The sequence below is a fragment of the Cajanus cajan genome, chromosome 9, assembly GCF_000230855.2.
Source record: "Cajanus cajan strain Asha chromosome 9, NIPB_CcT2T_4, whole genome shotgun sequence".
Taxonomy (NCBI): Eukaryota; Viridiplantae; Streptophyta; class Magnoliopsida; order Fabales; family Fabaceae; genus Cajanus; species Cajanus cajan.
This window is the reverse complement of record NC_138525.1, coordinates 4,353,618-4,375,896: the sequence shown is the minus strand read 5'-3', so window position 1 is coordinate 4,375,896 and position 22,279 is coordinate 4,353,618. Positions and strand designations below refer to the sequence as shown.

The following is a 22,279-nucleotide window of genomic DNA, read 5'->3' as shown; positions in this document are numbered from 1 at the left end:
TCCAATAATAGAAAATAACGACTCCTGAAAATTTTACCAAGATACAACCAAATAGTGTTGAACTGACTTTGTGTTGTGGGTTTTAAGTTAAACAAATATATTTGATACTGAAAATGAGCAGCAGTATGAAATATGGAATCACGGAGAGAAAATAAATCCCCTGGATTTCAATCTTTGACTGTACCTCAAGCAGTTGAAATTTTAATCGTGACTATATTATTATTTCTGATTATGTATTTTTTTTTTCTACTTTATATTATTTCATTATCACTACAAGATGAATTGAGGGTTAGGCATTGTGGTCCACCAAATGTAAAGTAACATTGCATTAGTTGATGGAATATGGTATCACTGTCAACTTTTTCTTATTTACTACACTCTTATCATCACCTCCACTCCGCCTGCCAAACTTTTGACTAAAACCATTGGCACTTTACTCAAGTACTAACCTCAAATCATCTCATCATTGCCTTGTTTCAACTTACAAAGTTTATCAACTTTATATGTTATCATTTTTTTAATAAGTAGTTGATCTTGACAAGTAGATCAAATGAGACATAATTGTAAGTTTTTGTGTTTAAATTTTTTAAAAATTCATATCAAACCCAATTAAATTAATTCATTTTATAAAAGAGGATTGATAATCAATCTATTTTTTTAAATGTAAATCAGTTCAATTTTTTAGAAATATGGATAAGTTTTTTTTTTTTTGGACCGGATCAATTTAGTATGATTATTTATTTTATATTCATATATGGATTGATTTTTTAAAAAATCGATCTTAATCAAATTGAACCGATCGATTTTATTAAAATAGATCAGATAATAGAACCAATTTTGTAAAATAGATTTGTTTAAATTTTTCCTCAAAATAAATTAATTTTTTTAATATAAATCGAATTAGTTCAATTTTTTTTATACATCTCTTCAAAATTAGCGAGATTTAACTAGTGATTTTGAGGATAAAATTTTACTCTTAGTATACACCTGTCTAGGTCTTACATTGCTCGAGTAAGATTGTTACTGGTAGAAAATTCCACTAGACTAGAAAATTGCTTTTCTTTTTATGGGTACTTTTTTTCTTGCTGCAATAATATAATTCAGTTTTTTTTTTCGTAAACTATAATAATTATTATATGAAAGTAATATGCCTGACCAAGGCAAATTTATTTGTGTGCTAATCACTTTTTTCACGAATAACAAAATTGTATTTTGCACACGAATAAATGTCTAAGAGCATCTACAATATTCTCAATTACTTTAAATGGATTTTACTATGTCACGTCACTCATAAGTAACTTATATTATATTTTTATAATTTTTTCTCCAATAAAAATTACTTATAAGCACCTCTACTTTTTTACAACTCATATTACATTTTTTCACACTTCACACTTATGATAACTTTTTATAAAATTAATTATTATAGATAATATATAAATATAAATAATTAACAAAACAAATTAAATAATTAAAAAATATAATAATAAAAAAATACCAAAAATTACAATAATAAAAAATATCAAAAATTACAATTATAAAAATTACGATAATAAAAAAATTGCAACGCTCTTTCTCTTTTACTTTTCACTCACATCTCTCACGTCTCATTCTCTTTCTCCTCACTCTCTCATTCTCTCAAAGCAACGTGTCTCTTTCTCTCTATTTGCTGAGCCGCGCGCGCGGGGGAGGGAGGTCCAGTCGGGAGCCTTGCGCGGGGAGGGGGTCCGCTCGGAGAGAATTGCAAAGTTAATAATTCAAGGAGAATAACGTGGTTTTGTATGATATCTCAGTTTCACAGTTTCTTGTCTCTCTGCGGGTGAAGCATTTACTTTTTATGGATGGAATTCGATTCATATTGCTTTTATTTGTTGTGATATTCTTCAACTATTGGCATGCAGCTTAGCTGTTTGTTAAAACCGTTGCAACCAACAACCCGAAAGATATTTTTCTTATTTATTCCGTGTTTTCTTTTTGGAGTGAAGATGCATACTGCATTATTATCACCTTTTGACTACAACACCTGCTTAGTGTGTTGTTTAAAACTCTAGTTGCTACATCAAACAAATGACGATGGGTGACTAAGTTCACAATTAGTTTATGAGATTATCTTTTTGTTTATTTCACTTTCAATAATTTTTGTTGGTCATCAGTGTGGGAATATTAAGGTTCCCTTTACTTTGATTTTCAGTTAGTGGGGACCACATCAGAGCTTTGTTTTGTTGCATTGAATCCTTGTAAGAATGGTTATAAGGAGTTTACATTGTCGCAAAGTCCAGTTTCTGAGTCTAAGGTGCTTTACTTCTGTAACTCCTCATGTACTTAAGCCTGGGGATGTCTTGAGAAAAGCAAGGGTTTTTACTGAGGAAGATGTGCTTCAGTACTCCAAGGTGAGTTGTGATTCCAATCCTTTGCATGCCGACGCTGTTGCTGCCAGAAATGTTGGATTTGAAGGTCCGCTGGTACATGGGATGCTCGTGGCTTCTCTCTTTCCTCATATCATCTCATCACATTTTGTAAGTTTCATGCCAACCCTCTCTTTAAATTTTGATATGCCTATGGAACTGAGACAGTTAGCTTTCTCATCTCAATAAACTGAATTAGAGTGAATAAACAGACTAATCAAGAGAGTTCTTTTGTTTTTTTTATATACTGAATTTATACTTTTATAGCATACACGTTTACTTGTAAAGTCATTTTTTTTGTGACTGAAATTTCTGCCACAATCAATAGCTTTGGGAACCAAAGTTGATTCCAGGATCCAAATCCCCCTGCCCCCATGAACATACTTTCAGTAGACTAGAGTATTCAACACCTGTTAATGGAAAATTATGTCATGAAAGAGAGTATGATAAAATCAAGAAGGATAAGATGTGAAATTGCATAGATTAAATGAGCATACATTTTAATATTATTATGGGAGACATGAAAATATGAATGCGTGGATAAAAGACTTGAGTGTTTTAGTGACTCAATTTAAATTTTATCGTGGGTTGCTGGTTGCATGATTCGTACTAGTCATTGGATTTGGTCAACTTGAATAAAAGACTTAATTCTAAAGTGCTTGATAAATGATGTGAGTTGAGGCAATAATATGATCATTCATTCATTCTGATTCTCTCTGATAGCTTTCTTAAATTTCTTTTCTTCCTTGGCCCCCTTCACTTTTCTAATAGTGTGGATAATTGCAGCCTGGAGCTGTGTACGTATCTCAAAGCTTGAATTTTAAGTTCCCGGTCTATATTGGAGATAAGATTATTGGGGAAGTGCAAGCAACTAATCTGAGAGAAAATAAAAATCGACATCTGTAAGTTAAGTCCTGACATTGTTATTGTGCATTCTCTTTGAGACGAGTAATTTTGCTTTTAAAATAATGTTTCTGAGTGTTATTTAGTGCAAAGTTCAAGACAAAGTGCTTCAAGAATGGTGAACTTCTTGTCATCGATGGTGAGGCTGTGGCTTTGTTACCAACCTTGAGTTTAGAACTGGAACAACATGAGGAGCGGTGAAAGAGATACTCACTGTCCTAAACTGTTAAGCATGAATACCTTTCCAAAGGCAATTTTAGACATATCAGTAATATATTTATTGTTTTGAGTTTTAATTGATACTTTTAACCAATCGGGTTCTAAAATCTAAATTGCGATCCCCTACCCTGAACAAAAAGATAGAAAGCAGACAAAGTTATTGTTCTCTTTCTTATTCTGATGTAGTTGATGAAAACTCATGCTTGGTTATTTGTGTTTTGGTCATGTTTCTCAAAAGCTACTTCTTTGCGCAGAGTTCCAAATCTAATGGCACAAAGGGATACTCTTGATGATAAATTTCGTCAATATTAATAGTTTTGTAGGAAAAGTTTATTGACATTCAAAACTATTAAGAACAGTAGCAAGCAAACCATTTTTTTTTTTTTTTTGTGTACAACATTTGAACTTAGAACATCATGCAAAAAATACTCAAACTTTCCACAAGTGTGAAATTACTTATTAATAAAGCTAAAAGATACATTGAATGCCATAATTCAGCTTACCATTACACATAAAATCAACACATCGATATGGTAAATCTACTTGTGGTCTACCATTTCTAGTAGCTAATGTAATTTGAAGAGATACCCCACATGAAGACAAAGATGAACACCAAAAGTATTTGGTTGAGGTGAATGCCACAAGCATCACCTTTTTCTGGTGAAGGTGCTGGAGCTGCACTTTCTGGTGAAGGTGCTGGAGCAGCACTTTTAGGTGAAGGTGCTGGAGTGGGTGCAGCAACACCTTCTGTAACCTTTATAGCAACCTTCATCCCATCACTACAATAGCCTCCTCCACTTAAGAAGTAGAAGGTCTTGAACTCTGTCAGCTGAAACACATCTCTTCCTGCACCTGTTGATACATTCTTAATAAATCCTGTGGTTATGCAGTTCGCATAACTTGTCTCGTTCACCTCTAGTACATTGTACATGTCCCTGTCATATCCAAAGTCTTGCAAGCATAACAACTTCAGTAAATCATAGTCAAAAGAGAAAGAAAGTTAATCTACAGAACTAAATTACGGTTAAATCTTATTGTGAGTAGTCAAAATCAAAAAAAGCAAGTCATGTGATATTTTTACGAAGTCACATGATTTTTTAAGTGACCACTTAACATTAAGTTTTAACTATTCTTGTATGGTTGTATGGTTCATATTATGCCTCACTCTTATATAAAAACAACCCTCTCACTAGATATAATTTCCCACGTACACTCGGGAGATTTCAATGTAAGAATTAAATTATTTTAAAAAAAACAAGTAATACAAAATGATTGGGCAAAACAAATTGAAAAAAAATGATATGAAAATTTTAGATCGATAAAGGTTTAAATCATAAATGATAATTGAAAGAAAAATGATCTCTTTGGCCCCTAAATAATTAGAGGGTATTGAACTTCAGAAATTTGAATGGTGTGTACTAATTTAGGTTCTTGTGCTCATAAAACTCATAATAGGTTAAATTATTGCCACCCCATTATTAACCATTCTGCTCATCCACTTAGTCTAAGAGAAAACAAAACATTTAAAAAGAAGAGAGAGAGAGAGAGAGAGAGACTTACAAAGCCAATCATTCAAATGGAAGTGCTCGTGACTTGACCATTCTGTCAGGTTAACTTTGGGTACCCAACTAAACTTGTCCCCTCCAACGTAGTGAAGCTCTGATTTCGTTATGTTTATGAACATCATGGTCAGCATCATCATCAACACCATTTTTTGGAAGCTCAAAATCTCCATTTTCTTTTGTCAAAGTCTCTATCTATTTGTGACGAAATATGATCTTGAGACTCAATATGTATGTATACTAAGTTCCAAATTAATGTATATGGAAAGATTGACCGGCACCAATTGAGATACTTAGCATTGACACATTTTTAGAACGAAATCAAATCATTTCCAAATTCTAATTAATTGGCACTATATATCTGGAAAGAACTTATTTCGAATTTAAATTCAAGAGATTCTTTTGACCCTATTGTATCAAATCAAATTAATCATAGTAATTATATTATTTTGTTACCAAAATGATTAGTCATATTTGGTACTTAAACCTTTTTCGATTCTTGATTGTTAGTTTTTGGAAACCAAATCTCTTGGGTACCCAAATTTTCTTACCAAACAAAGGTCCTTTGTTTTTTATACCAGAAGCAGATGTAATGTGACATTTCCTGCGACAGTGAAAACACTTCAATAGAGGACTACTAGTTGTCTTAGATGCAATAAAGTTTTTAAAAGCTATTATTACTAGGATTCTATCATAGTCTTGCTTTATCGACATCTTTGCAGATGTTTTATATTATCACTTTCCTTTGTAAATTTAGCAAACTTGATGGACCAAATTACGTCGAGGTAATTTTTAATTAACTAATACATTGTTTAATAATTTGTAATTAAATGATAATTTTATAAAATTGATTGTTAATTGCAAAGTTTTTTCACTTAAATTATATATTCAAAATTATTTGATACCTCATTTATATAATCTAGGATTGACATAATGTATATTTTTCAAAATATACTATAATAAAAAATAATTTGATTATTTTTTTTATTATTGTTCAATTTTAATAAAATTTGACATAAATATTCAAGGTGATATAAAGTTATAATTTAATGATTGAATTGATAAAATATATTTTTAATATAAAATTACTCATGATATAATAATTAGTTAAAATTATGTGTAATTTGATCGTTCTCCTTTTTTTAATCATCTATTTCTTTTGCTAAACTTATACATTTTAAAGAGTTAAAGGGTGTGGAAATACTTTCTTGTGTGTAGGTCTTACATGAGGAATAATACTAGGTAATTTCTAAAAATTTATTTTAAATTTTAATTTCTTCCATCTTTTTTATTTTGAAATTTGATTTTCTAAAATAGAGATGAATTCTTTTTTGAGTAAAAACAACTTTGGCTAATCCTAAGTACTCATTCTGAATTTGTTCAAAGGCATCTTGCAATTCATCATATGAAGGTAAAATTGCTTAAGATTGTTTAATTGCAGTTAACTTGGGCTGCTAATTTCTACTTAGGCATCTCAAAACCTTGTTTATCACTTCCTATTAACAAGTTTCTTTCCTAATGAAGCACGATGGTTAAATATTTGACTAAAGCATTTTTACGTATCTTTAATATTCTCATTAGGTTCTATACGGGAAAGTTCATTTTCATGGTCATGGGTAAGGAAGGGTATTCAATCTAGCTCTTTTAACTTCATCTGTGACTTATAATAGAATTCATCATAACTAAAAATACAGATTAATATTTTTGCCTTTCAAAATTAATTGAACCTTTTTCTGTTCTTCATTAGTTCAATTCTTTCTAGGTTTTTCCTTTACCTCTTCATTAACAATATGAGTGTGTATAGAAACAGTTTTCAAGAGCTTCCTATACGTCTATATATATTGACTCAATAAAAATGTTCATATGTTTTTTCCAATATGCATACACTTCAATAAAAAAAAATAAAAATAAAAGGATCTTGGTTCATAGATTCACCCTGTTGGAAAGAGTTGTTTGAGCCCATATGTTACCTAACCTAATAAATAGTCAAACTCTACTTTCACTTGTCACCCAGATGTTTTTAAACTCAAGAAAGAATGGGTGAATTAAGTTGTTTTAAAAATCATTTTCACACACTATTTTATGGAAGAGAAATTTTACAAATTCAAGGAATTTTAAATTTTTAGTATTTGAATTACCTTAATTTCAATTTCTATCATTCTTAAAATATTTTGTTTGGATAAGTTAATTTAAATTTCTTAAATTTTAAATTGTTAGGTTGGATATGATAATTTAATTCTACCATGGTAAAATTAATTTTAAAAATATATGTATATGTTGAGGTTTTTAAATTAAATTTTATAAAAAAAATATTAGCTAATTTTTAAATACTTAATAATTTTAAAAATTAATATTAGATAATATTTAATAATTTTAAAAATATTTTTGAATATTCAATAATTAAAAACATGAAGAGATAAGAGATAAGATAAAATATATAAGTGAAATAAGAAAAAATTTATGAGGAATTTCAAATTCTTAATTTTTTGGAAGAATTTGAGATTCTACTATTTCAAAGAATTTCACCAATACTTGAATTTCAAATTCTTTATAAATTCTCCATCCAAACAAGGTATTTCACCTCAAAGAATTTGAAAATTTTCAAGTAAATAAATTATTCCTTTAAATTTTCCATCCAAACACACTATAAACCTATTTATCAATTTCGGTGAAGAATGTTGATATATTTTAAGATTAAATGTTATAAAAATAAATATTAGCTATTTTTAAATATTTAATAGTTTTAAAAATTAATATTTAATAATTAAAAATACTTTTTGAATATTTAATAATTAAGCGATAAGAGAGAGAGAAAAGATATATAGGTGAAATAAGAAAGAAAAAAATATGAAAAATTTAAAATTCTTACTTTTTAAAAAAATTTAAAATTCTTTTAATTTAAAGAATTTCATTATTATTTAGATTTTAAATTCTTTATAAATAATATTTGAATTTTAAATTCTTTATAAATTCTTCTTCTAGACAAAACATTTCATCACAAGACATTTAAATTTTTTTAAAAGAATGAACTATTTCATTTAAATTTTTCATCCAAACATTATCTAAAAATATAAGAGTTAGTAAAGAGTATTAAAATTTAATTCAATCATTAATTACTTGTAACTTACAGCTAGTTCTTAAGTCAAGTTTGAGAATTTCTTCACTAAATTTGATAATACAATTTTGACTTTTAGTTTTAGAATTATAGATGTCTTATCCTACTATCTTAAAAATGTCACACTCCAAGTCACTCAATATTCTAAGGATACCTCACTTTAGAAGATTTATGGGAATACCTTACACAACATAATCCAAAACCTTTAGGATACCACATCCTAAAAATTTAAAGAGATATCATACCTTTTCACACCAATGATATAAATATTAAATAGTCTAACAATTAACAAGAGAGGCTCAATTTTTTTTTCTTCATGTTTTTAGTTTTTGAAACCTTGCATTTTATAGCCAAATTTTAAAAGAGAAAAGCGAGTATAGTTATGGTATAGTTAATAAATTATGTGCTCAAAACAGTCGGTTATTTTGTTCAACTATAGTTGTGACATAATCAAATATTTCGATGCAATGAATCCACAAATACGTTTCAAACAAATAATTTTACGTAGCAACTGTGAACCATTTTTTTTTTCCAATGATAGTAACGAAGTTTGAACCTAAAACTTTGTCCAAATTATTCAAACTCTCACCACTGATGTGAATCACATTAATAAAATTAGAAGATACCTTGAATTGAGCTTACCATTCCAAAAAGTAAAATCAGCACAACAATTACAATTGATACTATGATAAATCCTTGCAGTCTACCAACTCTAATAGCTGATGTAATTTGAAGAAACACCCCACATCAAGGCAAAGATGAACAGCAAAAGAATTTGGTTGAACTGAATCCCAGAAGCATCACTTGTTGGTGAAGGTGCTGGAGCAGCATTTCCAGGTGAAGGTGATGAAGCTGGTCCATCAACACCATCAGTGACATCCACAGCAACCTTCATCCCTTGCCAACAATAACCTCCTCCAGTTAAGAAGTAGTAGGTCTTCATCTCTTTCAATTGAAACACATCTCTTCCTGCACCCCTTGATATGTTCTTAATAAACCCTGTGTCTATGCAGTTCTCATAACTTGTCTTGTTCACCTCTAGTACATTGAACATGTGCCTATCATATCCAAAGTCTTGCATGCATAAACAACATCAGCAAACCATACTCAATAAACATAAGTAAACCAATCTACAATAATAAAGTAATCTACGATTATGTGCCTTTTTCATGATTATGTCTCTTTTTTCTCCTTCTCCATCCCTCATTCGGAAATTATACAAGTGGAAAGAAAGTAAATTAGAGTCAAGATATGCATAAAACTTGACCATTGTAATTTATTTGGGGATTGCAATTTGTTGTGCATCCATTTGAGACTATTTTAGCAAAATTTTCGTCTCTCATTAATTATGTGATTTGACTTTTTTTTTTGTTTTATAAAGGGTATTTTCTAGTCTATTATATTAAAGATTAATCTCACTAGCCATATTTTAATTATTGTTAGTTTAACGAGTCTTTCAAACAAGAAATCAAACACAATTTTTTTACTAAATAATAGATCTTGTATTTGATTTTAACTGTGTCAAAACTTGTTAAACCAATAATAATATTGCGAGTGAAATTAGTCTATAATTTTAAGAATAGAAAATAATTGTTGAAAAAAAAACAATTATTATGAGAAAATTAGAAACATTATCTTGATTTATTATATTATTCACTTTATATATATATATATATATATATATATATATATATATATATTCAAGTATTTGAATGAAATTTTTTTTTTTTAAGTCTAAACAGTGATAGCATCATTACCATCATAAATTATTTATCATGTCATGGGTTGGGGTTATCGGAATAGGATGGAGGGAATTGCATCGTAGTCTTTAACAAAATGTTTTCTTAAAATTTTATAAGTAAATTTAGACAAACCAATTAGGGAGTTAAATTTGCCAATTTTGTAATGTTTGAAACAAGTAAATTCTTTACTCTCTTGTACACACTCAGCGTTGAATTCAAAAATTTAAAAACAAGTAATGAAAAAATGATTAGGCAACAAAAAAAACTAAAAAATAATGGTATGGAAAAGATTAGATTGATAAGGGTTAAAATCATAAATAATAATTGAAAGAAAAATGATTTTCTGTATCCCTAATTGAGAGGGTATTGAAATTCGAAAATTTGATTATTGTGTTATGATTTAGATTTTTATCACATAAAATTCATATGATTCGTTAAATTCTTGCTATTCCAACCATCACTTACCCTAAGAAAAAACCAAACACATTAGAAGAAAAAAAAAGGGAAGAGAAGAAATCTTACAAAGCCAATCATCCAAATGGAAGTGTTCATGACTTGACCATTCTGTCAAGTTGACTTTGGGTCCCCAACTAGTCTTGTCCCCTCCAACGTAGTGAAGTTCTGATTTCACAATGTTTAACAACACCATCATCATTATTATCAACACCATTTTTTTTAAACTCAAAATCTCCATTTTTTTCAATGCCTTTGTCTATCTAATATCTATTCTATTTTTTACTAAATAAGATTTCAAGTCTCAATATGAGAGTTTTACTTTTTGGAAGTCAATGAATATATAGAGTCAAGGTCCAAAATAATGTATATGGAAAGATTGACAGGTAAAAATTGAGATGCATATAGCATTGTCACATTTTTAGAATGAAAGCAAAAATCATTTCCTAATTTTAATTTTTAATTAATTGTCACTATGCGTTTGGAAAGAAATTAATTCAAATTTGAATTCATGATATTCTTTTGACGGTTTTCAATCAATTATATTAAATACTTTTTTGGTAACAGAAAAAATATCGAGCTCGTAGAGGATATTTATCGATAAGAATTCAATTAATATTGAACGCCAAATTCCAATTATCAATTTTAATGAAAGAATGAAACATGATACCTATACCATCTTGGATCCTTGGTTGCTTTGTGAACCAAACTGTACCTGCCTGAGGGTACACTCGTAATCTTCAGGGGAATATGAGGACCGAACGAGAACTCTAGGTGGATTCTTCGGAGGGGGAGGTACCTGCAAAAGATACTCCGATGCTTAAGTCAGTGTGGGCACGATTTTCTAGGGTAATGAATGAACAGTGACATACCTTGTTACGTGTGACCTATTTATAGCATCTGACATGGGCCTGAGCGTGATGGGCCCTCTCAGATATTTACCAAATTAGGTAATACGGTACTAATTGGTCGTTTAGGCTTTAATCATGTACTTACCTTTCTTGATTGTGATTACTTGTTATGACTTGCTTAACCCTTCGGCAAGAGGCCGAGCCGACTAATGAATACTAGTCGGAACGGCAAATGACCGAGCCGTCTAGTCCGTATACGGCAGCCTGTATACTTCCGGTATGTTCTGTGTCGGAACGGTACCTGACCGAGCCGAATCGATGAGTGATGATGGTCCATATTTGCATTAACCAGACTGATGTCGGTTCTCGGCCTCATGCCGAGCCGACGTTGATGGTGATGCTTGTACGTGGCTATGCATGGGTGTCTGACGAAATGGCACGTGTTGGCCCACGTGACCGATACGGTCTCTCCGGTACACAAACCTTTATATGTGGAAAGATTGACGGCACTGATTAAGATATATAGAATTGTCACATTTTTATAATGAAATCATTTTCAGATTCTAATTCATTGACACTACTACTGGTTTTTTTTTTTTGTTTGGAAAGAAGACAATTCAAATTTGAATTCAGTAGATTCTTTTAACTAATATTGAATGAATTAAATCTATACCATTAATAAAAATGTTAGCCAATTTTTGGTATATATATTTGTATTACTGATTTGTCTTTTAACTTTCAAAACGTTTTTTCTCTCGATCATATTTTTTATTTAGTTTTTTGTTATTATTTTTCTGTAAATTTATTTTTCAAAATTTTCATTTCTCTAAAATATAAATAACTACTGATAATCACTCGCATTATCTAATAAACTATCCACATATATTTATTAATTATTTTTATCATTTATTTTATTTTCATTTTTTAAAAAGAATACAAGGTATGATATTTTTTTTACGTCAGTTTTTTATTTTTTATTTTTTACTTTCTATGCTAGTTAAGCATTATAATTATATCAGTTTGTTTTACCAAACTTACTAGTCAAACTTGAGAGAATAAATTGAGTTATTTAAAACAAGTTTTACAAATCAATTTATCGAGCTTGTAAAGAATTCAATCAATGGAAGAATAATTCAATCTATGGAGTAGCGTGCCCAATCTCTAAAGATTTACTTTTAGTTTTAATTTCTTATATCTTTTCCTTTAATTTAGATATTTGATTTTCTAAAAAAAAAAAAAAGTTAATTTTTTTTTTAGTATAAAAACTTTTGCTAATCTTAGGTCTCGTACTCTAATAGGCTATCATATTTGAACTTTTTAGAAAACTTCTTATAGGGAGCAAATTCAAAATATACTTATTTTGTAAAGAATAAACATATTTGAACCAAGAACCCTTTTTTTGGCCAGCTTGAATTAACATGAAGGTAATAGCCACTTCATGGCATAGTTGAAAATATATTTGTTCCAATCTCAATTCCATTACTTGAACATCAAATAATTCACAATTCATGGGATAATTTTTATCTTACCTTTTATCCTGTTCATATACAAACATTTCAAAAATACTCTCCCGAAATCAAATAGACACTGTCCCATGTTAGTGTTACCAAAAACATTTTCCTTTTTCAACCATACAAATTTGGTGAGGCAAGAAATGTTGCAGATAAACCAAATGAGCACACCAAGTAAAAAAGTAAGAAGAATCTCACTCTTATTGTTCAAATTTTGCAAGATATAAGGTACAATCCTTTCCTCCCTTTTCACCCCCCCACCAATAAAAACAAGAACCTCTTTCTCTTATGCTGTAACAATGTCACAACTTCTAGTCTATCATCTTATGTACAACATTTGGAGACAAGAAAAGGTGTCCCCTAAAGTCTGCAAGATCCACCAAAGAAAGGATGCAGTGAGTATAATATAGAATGATCCATCAAAGAAACCTGAAAAGGCTTGTCAATCAGCAATCCTCTCAAGAGGCATAATCAATTCAACCAACCAACCAAATATATAACAAACAAACAATCTTCCACTTTCCATTCAAACCGAAAAGCAGGCCGCTACTCCACAACTCATATTGTTATGTTGTTAGACTTCTCATCAAAATTGAAGATGCAACCATCAAAACTCTGTGCCATGTGTATTTACCATTAAGGTGTTTTATCAGTCATCAACCTAATTAAGGTCTTCTTTCACAGCGTTATTTTCTTTGGCACGGAAATCCTCCAAACTACGATACTCTTCTCGGAGCAACCTGTCCAGTTCAGGGTGTTTATTCAAGGGCTCTTTATGGTCGCGGATCCTGCGATAGTGATGAAATGCCCTGCCAATGCCATAAATATTAACAAAGCATAAGTCCTAAAGAGTGACGATGGCGTGAAGATAAGCGCCAAAACAGAATACAACTTTGGTTGTGCACTAACTAAACAATATGATTAACTTCTTTCACTATGACAAATCTCATATGAAATTAGGAAAAGGACTAAATAAAATTACAAAACAGAAAACATGCAGTAAAATAATAAGAAGCAAGGGTAAATTGGTTTTACCAATATTTTTCTAGGCCATATAGATTGCCCTTATGGTAGAAATCCAGAGTAAGTTGTTCAAAATCCTTGTATAAATCGTCTCTAAATTCTTTCTCCAATCCATAACTGAACAATGAATTGTTAAAAAATCAGAACTATGCATGAATGTCTTCACAGCCATAAAGCAATCTAATCAGTTTCTCCAAAGAAACAATATATGAATATTCAAAAGACTTGAAATCAGCTTGTTACTTTCCTCAACAAAATGGACTAGAAGATGAAATCTAAATGATGGTTCTAGCTTCTCAAACACGTGAGAAGAGTAAAATTTGATATTTATACCTGTAGAATCTAAAGAGGCACTCTATGCCATAATTATAATTAGCTGCAGCATCTTCCTTGGCTAATTTCTTAAATTCATTATACATAGAAGGCACAAACATGTCTCGAAGAAAATAGGACCAGAATCTGTATAATGTATTCATTTCCTGCAGACACACAAAACGTAATAAAAAAAACTACCAGAATAAGCAAGTGTATGATTGAAAAAGAAGTATAATGTGAGAAAATATAAATACTAAGTTTGCAAATAATATGAAAATTCAAAATGTATAACAAAGTGTATGCATAATGCACAAACTAAGCTAATGAAGATCAGAGTACTGCATTTTCAGGCTCATTTTGATATGATATGATAGCTTCAGCTATTGGTCGTTCATGTTAAAAAGAGAAAGAGTTAAGCACTGCAAACCAATAATGTAAATGCCAACTGTAGTAACTATTCAACAGTTTTCACTAAAGAAATATTACAGCATATCCATACAAAAAGTATTTTATAAGATAACTCAAAATTAATTGATAAAAAGACAGACAATGCAGAATAAAGGTAACGAGAACATAAAGAAACATTAGTATTGAGAGAATGAGCTATCTGTGCACTACCAATTTGGACAACAAAATTTTGTTTAGTTCAGCATTCAATCTTCACAAATGTTATTTTTCATCAAAACTTAAGAAATGAAGTTCACCTCGCTGCAACCAATTCCAAGCTTCTTTCTATCATTCAAGCACCGTTTATGATACTTTAAGTACCTGAAAGGAAGAATAATTACATGAGTTTTTAAAATGCAATACATTCTATCCTATATGGCTATATCCTAGCCTAGGATTGCTCATGCATATGAACAGTAAGCATTATCATTTATCACTTACTTCTGTTGTTTGAAACCATTTTCTTCTAAAAGTTGGTGACTTGGGTGCTGAAACGGTGGAAAAGACTTTGGCAAGGAACCCACAGGTGGACTACCAGATAGACCCCCATGTGGTGAACTACCGTAAAGACCGGCATGTGGTGAACTACCAGAAAGACCCCCATGAGGTGAACTACTCAATTTTGAAGGCTTGAAACTGCAAAATTAAGATAATTATTCGAAATTGCTTTTCAATTGTCAAACAAAACAATCAACATGTTGTCAACTCATGATCTCTAAAACAACTGTTACTTTATATTCTTTTTTTTTATAAGATACTAACTTAATATTCTTCTAGTAAAGGACAAAAGTGAAAGAAATAGACTACGCAAACCAATATAACAGGCATTGCTACTGGGAAGAATCATTTAGAACTGACCCATGATTTTCAGGAGGTGTAGAAGCAAAGAAAAACCCAACCGAATTACTAGGCGGGCTTTCAGATATGATTCCATGAGAGTTACGTCCAGTTCCGTGGTTTCTAAAATTACTTGAGAAAAACCGCTGTTTTAGGGAAGATGGTTGCTTGTGAAAGACTTTTTGTTTCCTTCGAGAATTATTGATTCCAGATTCTTCAAAGCTGGTTCCACCATTACTCTCAACCACCTTTATATTTGATACACCAGAATTATGGCTTGGGGATTTTATGTTTCGATCTCTACTATCAGAGTTATTCTTTCTACGATTAGACCGCCTATGTTTCAGTTCCTGTTGATGTTTAGGTGGGGGCAACAAAAAATTAAATAAAGATGATGATCTGAAAAATAAATAACAACAGGTAAAATACAAGAATGGTGACTCAACCTGCTCGTAGAAGTAAAGCCCATCATTTATTGCAGAAGCAAGCTCGTTGGAAATGGATTTTGATTCTTTAGCACCAATTCTAGATCCTTGTTTAGGATCACTATTCTGTACATTAAAATAGAAAAATACTAAATAATCAATTCATCTTAAAACATTTTAACAGATTATGGTTAAATCAGTTTTCATTTCAAACCAAAAAACAGACATTACATAGCCTTATAGTTATAACTTATAATTTAGTATAGAGCGCATTAAAGTTATTATGTAGTTCTGGCCTCTGAACAGCCATCAAATCAAAAGACCCTCAAATTGTTTTAGTTTTCATCAGTCTTGCTGTTTGAGCAATCTGGCAATGTAAAATTGAAATCTAATATGAATGATAACCCAATTTATAGGAAAGAAAAAAATGTGAACTTAATGTTAATCAAACTATCAACAGCAATACCTGGGTAACAATTACTAGTCTCTGAACATCCTGTTCAATGACAGCCATCTCATCATCTTCATCATCAATCCTTTTAGGCAACAACTTCAATTAGATGAATGTTTAAACAAAAAAGTAAACATATACTTAATGACAATGGCACAAAAATCACCAAATATCATTCCATATGGGATGTCAAAAAAAAGAGAAGTATTCTAACTTCTCAAGCAGAAGATTAACACATTGTTTTAACAAGGGGGAAAAGAGAGAAATCTTTGAATTTCACGTTCCAAAGAAATCAAGAGAGTTGTCTTCTATAGACTACAAATAAAATTATGGAAAATATACACAGGATCACGAGCCAGCCAGGTGTCAGAATCTATAAATAAAACACATAATGCATATTCCACCGGATATATATAAACAAGATAAGACAGAACTATGTAGTACCTTGCACTAGAAGAAAGCTCTGTCTTCCTTAGAATCTTCTGCTCAAGCTCAATCTCTTCATCAAGCATAAAAGTATTGCCAAAATCATTGGAAAGGTCTCGGACATCCATGTCAGTCAATACATCCATGTTTCCAGCCTCATTATTGTCAAATATTTTAGGCTCAGTTTCTTGTTGGCTACATAAATTACTATTAGTTGTATCAAAATCACGGAACTTGACAGTTTCACCAGTTATTGCATGTGGTTTATCATTGGAATGATGGCTCTCAGTGTTTTGTTCTCGGTTCATATGTGAAACTTGCAACATATCTTTTTTTGGCTGAGTATGCTCAGCCAAAATTGAACTATGAGCAGCATCTTTAAGATTCGCTTCCAAAGTCTCTTTTTTTGAATCCCCAACAGCATCACCATCCTCAAGAGAATTGTCAGGACCCTCTACAAGTTGGCTCTGTTGAATCTGAGCATTTGATGATCCTGAGTTTCCTGAGGAAACTTGAATCCATTTTGACCAATTACTGCGTTTCCTTATTAAGTCACCCTACAAAAATATAAGTTACAAGTGAAGGCAACTAAGAAAATGAATTATACTTGGGCAAAAAAAAAATAAGTAGTTGGTAAGTTATCCGCAATTTTTCATGCACTTAATGAAGTTGTCATTTAAAGCTGGCTCCAAGCTTCCAACAGAACTACAAGTGTTAACCAGAAAAATTATAAATTGAGGAACGAAGAAAAACACCATCAACAACTGAAAAATGTGTTGAAATCTAAACTTCTGACTAACATGAAATTGCATCCCATCACTTTAAAATATTTATAAAAAAAACTACGTACAAATCACACAAACATTTAAAACTACCAACTCCCAATATTAATAGCAGAGAAGTACAAGAACAAAAATAAAAATAATTCAGCTTAGGAGCAACGGTAATTAAAGCAACAAACTAGATTCTAGAGGTAATGAGAAGCTTAGGCCTGTTTACACCAGCAAGCATGCAGTATAAAACAAAACCAAGAAAAGCAAAATAACCTGGACTTCCACAGTATTAGAGCTCTGAAGTGCGTCAAGAATGAAAGGTATGTCTCTGCACATCCTCTTGACCTACAAGATAATTCATATCATAAAAGGCTAGTGAGAAACAGGGAATAACATGAATTAGAACATGCTAACAGATAACATACATCAGTAAAATTAAAACAAATTAGGGAGGCAAAATATGATTGGGACTAACCCTTTTAAAATCGGCAACAGTGGATATGGGAACCCATCCTTGGTCATCCATCAAGGAAATAAGGTAATGGTCATCCTCCAGATTTTCATCACTGCCAAGAGAAGGCTCCGAAGTCAGCAGTTTGCTTTGTTGTATAAATTATATTTTATTATATGAATTACTTTTGTTTATTTTCACAGAAAATGGATATCATTACAGGAGCTCCTGTTCAATTTCTAATGTTCATTAGCTCATTCATGTTGCTTTAACAATTCAAAGTCCAAACACTACAAATCAATTCCACTTCATCTTTGGCAATAATTCTCAAACAGTCCCGTCTAAAAGTTAAATTTATGAAATCATCCTATGACACAGTTTTTGTGTGTATGAATCTAAAAGTATGGCATTTCTCAGTAAGAAAATAAAATGACAATACAATGACATTAACAAAAGTTAGAAATATCATTCTCACAATATAGATAAGCAGAAGCAAGATAAAAAGAACAGCCAAAAGACAGTCACTATATTATGTATTTAAGATATGTTTAATCTTAGCTAACAGATTAAAGACCAAATATGATATAGAGGCCATGGTCAACAATTAACTTACCTAAAATAATAGTCTATCTGTTTAACAATACTAGCCCTCAAAGATGCAGTTTCCGGAGGCGGTGGCTGAGGTGTAGGGTTGACAGGATATGGAACAAAGTGTCGAGGATGGGGTCCTCTAATGGAGCCGGGAGGTGGCATAGGGACACACCAAACAGGTGCAGGTCCTGTCCAGAAGATAAAAATATGATTACAGACTAACTGATGCACAAATTTCAAAAAAATCAAAGAAAAATCCTCACACAGCAGCATTCAAGTTGAGAAATCTACAAGTGGCACTGCACAAACGGAAGTAAACGTGTGTGTCTGTGTAATTGCACAACCTATGAGGATTGTGAATTGAAATTATACCTGGGTAGCTTGGACCAACCATGTATCCTGGAGGTGGACCATAAAATGGAGGTCTTATAAAGGGTCTTGGGCCAAAACCTTGTTGCATAGGAATGTTTGCTCTGGAAGGGAAAGGTCTTTGATGATGCCAACCATGATTTAGATGGTCACCTTGTTCTTGGATATTTGGTCTTCCATTAGAAAAATTAGCAGCATAGGCATTTGGATCCCCTTGCACAGGAGGCTGAACATTTTTTGCATCGACAGCATGAGCAGGTGGAGCAAAGGCTTGTGCTGGCGCCTGAGATACAGGCTTCACTAAAGGGCTTTCTACACCTGGAAAAGGTCCTGGACCAGGTGGGAAAGCATAACCATGAACAGCAATGTGAGGAGGAGGTACCATAGCGTGATAAAATGGATGAACTGGATGATGATGATAAGCCATTGGTACAGGAAAGGGAGGTGCACCACTTGAGTTGCGCTTAGCACCCGACTTTTGATGGCGTGACGATGGCAACTTATGCATTGGGTTAGGGTTTCCAGAACCATTCACCTTCTGTTGAATAACAAACCGAGGCAGATACAAACAAGAAATCGTATTCAATACCAAAACACAAGAATCATGCATCAATAAGCTTATAACATTTATTACCGTCACGACAACAGCGGTATTAATGGGGAAAAAAACAAGCACCTAAAATATTTGTTTAACCATAAGAACAAAATGTTATTTACTGCTTATTTACATACCATCCAATGTTAATCAATAACCACAATTATCGCGATTGTAATATTTACGATAAAATCATGAAAAACATAATAAATCACAAATGATATCCTCAACAAAAAAATTCTGCTACATACAAGACAACAAAAATATCGATACAAACTCAAGAACCTATTACATTTCCATGAATCTATGCATTACGTATTCCATATCACAATTGACATGCTTGCAATATTTAGGCTAAAATCATGAAAACCATGATAAAACACCAATGATATCCTCAACAAACAAATTCTATTACAATACAAAACAACAAAAGTCACGATACAAACTCAAGAAAGTATTACATTTCCAAGAATCTATGCATTACATATTCCATATCACAATTGTCATGCTGGCAACATTTAGGCTAAAATCATGAAAACCATAATAAAACACAAATGATATCCTGAACAAGTAAATTCTGTCAGGATACAAAACGAAAACATACCTCTCTGAACTAAAGAAAATATTACATCTCCATGAATCTATGAATTACATTTTCCATATCACAATCAGTCAATACAATGCCACACAAAGAAGAACATACTAACCTGCATAGAGGGAGGTCTTTGAGCAACCTCACCAGCACTTGACACAGAAGCAGCAGCAGTCTCAACATTCTTGGGTTTTTGTGCATCAGAGAGAGCTGGCCAAGACTCAGTGCCCATCATCACAGGCACATCACCTCCCTTCCCATCAACATTAGGGGTCTTCCATGGAGACTTGGGGACACCAATCTCCTTCTGATCCTCACCAATCTCATTCTCAGCAGTCACCATAACTGCTTTTTCTCTCACCAATCCACCCAACTCCCAAGATTTCCCCCTCTAAACCCCTCTTGCAAAAACAAGAAAAAAAACACAACACTCCAAACTACCAATCTAAAGGGTACTCAGAGATTCACCAAAAACGCAAAAACACGACAAGAAAATTGAACCTTCACTTGCCTACTGAATCAACGATACTGAGCAGCACAACACTGAAGAGAAGAAAATCTCAAGTGGGTATGGTAAAAAAGGTTCCTTTTGAGAAGTTTGAACGAGAGAAAGAGTTGGGTCGGTGTAGCAGCAGAAGAATGGTGAAAGATTAGGGTTTTGACAGTGAAGTGATGTAATGGGCTTGTGTTTGTGAGTGTGTTTGGAGACAGTATCAATATTGTTAACAGACGCCAACAAAGTGAGGGTAACTGAGGAAAAGGTGAGTGAGAGACAAGGTTTTAGAGTTTGTGTATATATAGGGAGTGCCCTTATCAAATGTTCCAATTGGTTCTTTCCTTGGAAGCAGCAAGAGAGTGCCCTTAGCAAAATTAAACCCCTATAATTAGTGCGCTGTTTGACATTTGTTTTTTCTTTAAAGATATGTTTAGGAAAGTAAACGATAGACATTAAAACAGAAATAATGCATATTAAAACAGAAACAGTTGAAAGAATGAGATTCTCTTGTATGTTTTGTTTTTCCTTGTTTCTAGTTTTCACTTTCTCGTTGTCAAACAAACTTACTTTACAGTTTTTTGTTGTTGGTTCTTTATTTTAGTACATTACGAGGTGTTATTGCTCAAACAAACGCGCTTTTAATAAATTCAATTTTATTTTGTACTGTACGGATTTTTTCATGTTTAACTAATAAAACTAAAAATTAAAAATATATTTTTTAAAAAAAACATCATTTACTCTTTGTATAAATTAAAGTAGAACATAATTTGAAAGTAAGGTTCTCACATTTTTTTTATTCTCTTCGTTAATTAACTAATAGTTTAACTTGTACAATATATTATTTCCGTTAAGATTCAATTACTTAATTTAATAAAGAAAGATAATTAATTTAGTTAATAATGATAAATTTGATCTATTTATATAATTTTTTCTCTTTTGAAAACTATTCTTATACTATTTTTCCTTTTTAATCAATATACATATATTTTTTAACCAATTAAAATATATACTCTTTAAAGTATTTATAATTAATTCATTTTATCAAATTAAGAAAATACACTTTCATCAAGGGTATTTTAGTCTAAAAAATTAAAATATGAGATAATTTGAATTAGGGTTTTATATGTAACATTCCAAATTTTTAAAACAATGTTTAATTATAATATTATATAGTTTTAGCATTCTCAAATTTATTATTATTATTATGTTTTTAAAATAATAATATAAATTTCTAGTTGTCATATTTTAAAATAAATAGAGATTAAGAACAATATTTTTATATAATTGTAATACTTTAAAAATTTTATTACAATATTTCCAGTAAAATAAAATGGAAATATATAATATTTAATTATATTATAAAATTTTAAAACCCTATTTATAATGTTTTCCTGAATAATATTTTAATTACATTATTATTATGAAGTATAAATATTTAAATTATAAAATCTTAAATATGTAATATAAGTAATAAAATTATTTTAAATTTTTTAAATATATATATCATAGGTAGTTAGAAGAAAAAGAGAAGAAATTTATAAATAAATAATGTAACAAATAAATCTACCGTTTGTACGGATGTTCATCTATAAGTAATGAGGTTATCTCTAACAAATGATATTAGAATTTGTTATTCAATTCTAACTAAAAAATAAGTTATTGGTGATCATTACCAATTTGCTTATAAGTAGGCACTTATAAATAGGCATGGATTCATATAAGAAAAA

General features: G+C 31.0%; 4 protein-coding genes across 5 annotated transcripts; 1 reads left to right on the top strand and 3 right to left on the bottom strand.

Moving 5' to 3' along the window:
* Nucleotides 1-1,610: 1,610 nt before the first annotated feature.
* Nucleotides 1,611-3,782, top strand: LOC109794775 (hydroxyacyl-thioester dehydratase type-like protein). Of its 2 annotated transcripts, none has more exons than XM_020354226.3 (4): nucleotides 1,611-1,779; nucleotides 2,192-2,516; nucleotides 3,192-3,307; nucleotides 3,395-3,782. In XM_020354226.3, exons 2-4 carry the CDS (start codon nucleotides 2,244-2,246, stop codon nucleotides 3,507-3,509), a joined length of 504 nt encoding a protein of 167 aa, XP_020209815.1. In that variant the 5' UTR covers nucleotides 1,611-1,779; nucleotides 2,192-2,243; the 3' UTR covers nucleotides 3,510-3,782. The 2 variants fall into 2 exon arrangements, with proteins under 2 accessions (XP_020209815.1, XP_020209807.1); XM_020354218.3 differs by having other exon boundaries at nucleotides 1,612-1,819.
* Nucleotides 3,783-3,962: 180 nt separating this feature from the next.
* LOC109805171 (early nodulin-like protein 20) lies at nucleotides 3,963-5,262 on the bottom strand. Its single transcript, XM_020367174.2, has 2 exons — nucleotides 5,088-5,262; nucleotides 3,963-4,478 (listed from the first exon to the last, which is right to left on the bottom strand). The coding sequence occupies exons 1-2, from the start codon at nucleotides 5,260-5,262 to the stop codon at nucleotides 4,087-4,089; spliced, it is 567 nt and encodes a 188-aa protein (XP_020222763.1). The 3' UTR covers nucleotides 3,963-4,086.
* Nucleotides 5,263-7,779: 2,517 nt separating this feature from the next.
* Nucleotides 7,780-12,781, bottom strand: LOC109810436 (early nodulin-like protein 20). Its single transcript, XM_020373908.3, has 2 exons — nucleotides 10,469-12,781; nucleotides 7,780-9,278 (listed from the first exon to the last, which is right to left on the bottom strand). The coding sequence occupies exons 1-2, from the start codon at nucleotides 10,638-10,640 to the stop codon at nucleotides 8,917-8,919; spliced, it is 534 nt and encodes a 177-aa protein (XP_020229497.3). The 5' UTR covers nucleotides 10,641-12,781; the 3' UTR covers nucleotides 7,780-8,916.
* Nucleotides 12,782-12,936: 155 nt separating this feature from the next.
* LARP1A (LA RNA-binding protein) lies at nucleotides 12,937-20,884 on the bottom strand. Its single transcript, XM_020378445.3, has 14 exons — nucleotides 20,172-20,884; nucleotides 18,873-19,407; nucleotides 18,523-18,688; nucleotides 17,934-18,024; nucleotides 17,732-17,803; nucleotides 16,704-17,242; nucleotides 16,275-16,344; nucleotides 15,830-15,934; nucleotides 15,405-15,733; nucleotides 14,988-15,182; nucleotides 14,804-14,867; nucleotides 14,118-14,263; nucleotides 13,797-13,901; nucleotides 12,937-13,570 (listed from the first exon to the last, which is right to left on the bottom strand). Exons 1-14 carry the CDS (start codon nucleotides 20,397-20,399, stop codon nucleotides 13,423-13,425), a joined length of 2,793 nt encoding a protein of 930 aa, XP_020234034.1. The 5' UTR covers nucleotides 20,400-20,884; the 3' UTR covers nucleotides 12,937-13,422.
* Between the last annotated feature and the right edge of the window lie 1,395 nt (nucleotides 20,885-22,279).

Excerpts from the sequence above, each read along its gene's own strand:
- LOC109805171 (XM_020367174.2), bottom strand. The coding sequence starts at position 5,262 with ATGGAGATTTTGAGCTTCCAAAAAATGGTGTTGATGATGATGCTGACC. Across the intron at positions 4,479-5,087 it reads CCATTTGAATGATTGGCTTT|ACTTTGGATATGACAGGGAC; the intron begins GTAAGTCTCTCT and ends TATGCTTGCAAG.
- LARP1A (XM_020378445.3), bottom strand. The coding sequence starts at position 20,399 with ATGGTGACTGCTGAGAATGAGATTGGTGAGGATCAGAAGGAGATTGGT. Across the intron at positions 18,025-18,522 it reads CAGATAGACTATTATTTTAG|TGATGAAAATCTGGAGGATG; the intron begins GTAAGTTAATTG and ends TTCTCTTGGCAG. Across the intron at positions 15,734-15,829 it reads GGCTTTACTTCTACGAGCAG|GAACTGAAACATAGGCGGTC; the intron begins GTTGAGTCACCA and ends AAACATCAACAG.
- LOC109794775 (XM_020354226.3), top strand. The coding sequence starts at position 2,244 with ATGGTTATAAGGAGTTTACATTGTCGCAAAGTCCAGTTTCTGAGTCTA. Across the intron at positions 2,517-3,191 it reads ATATCATCTCATCACATTTT|CCTGGAGCTGTGTACGTATC; the intron begins GTAAGTTTCATG and ends GGATAATTGCAG. Across the intron at positions 3,308-3,394 it reads GAAAATAAAAATCGACATCT|TGCAAAGTTCAAGACAAAGT; the intron begins GTAAGTTAAGTC and ends AGTGTTATTTAG.
- LOC109810436 (XM_020373908.3), bottom strand. The coding sequence starts at position 10,640 with ATGGAGATTTTGAGTTTAAAAAAAATGGTGTTGATAATAATGATGATG. Across the intron at positions 9,279-10,468 it reads CCATTTGGATGATTGGCTTT|ACTTTGGATATGATAGGCAC; the intron begins GTAAGATTTCTT and ends TATGCATGCAAG.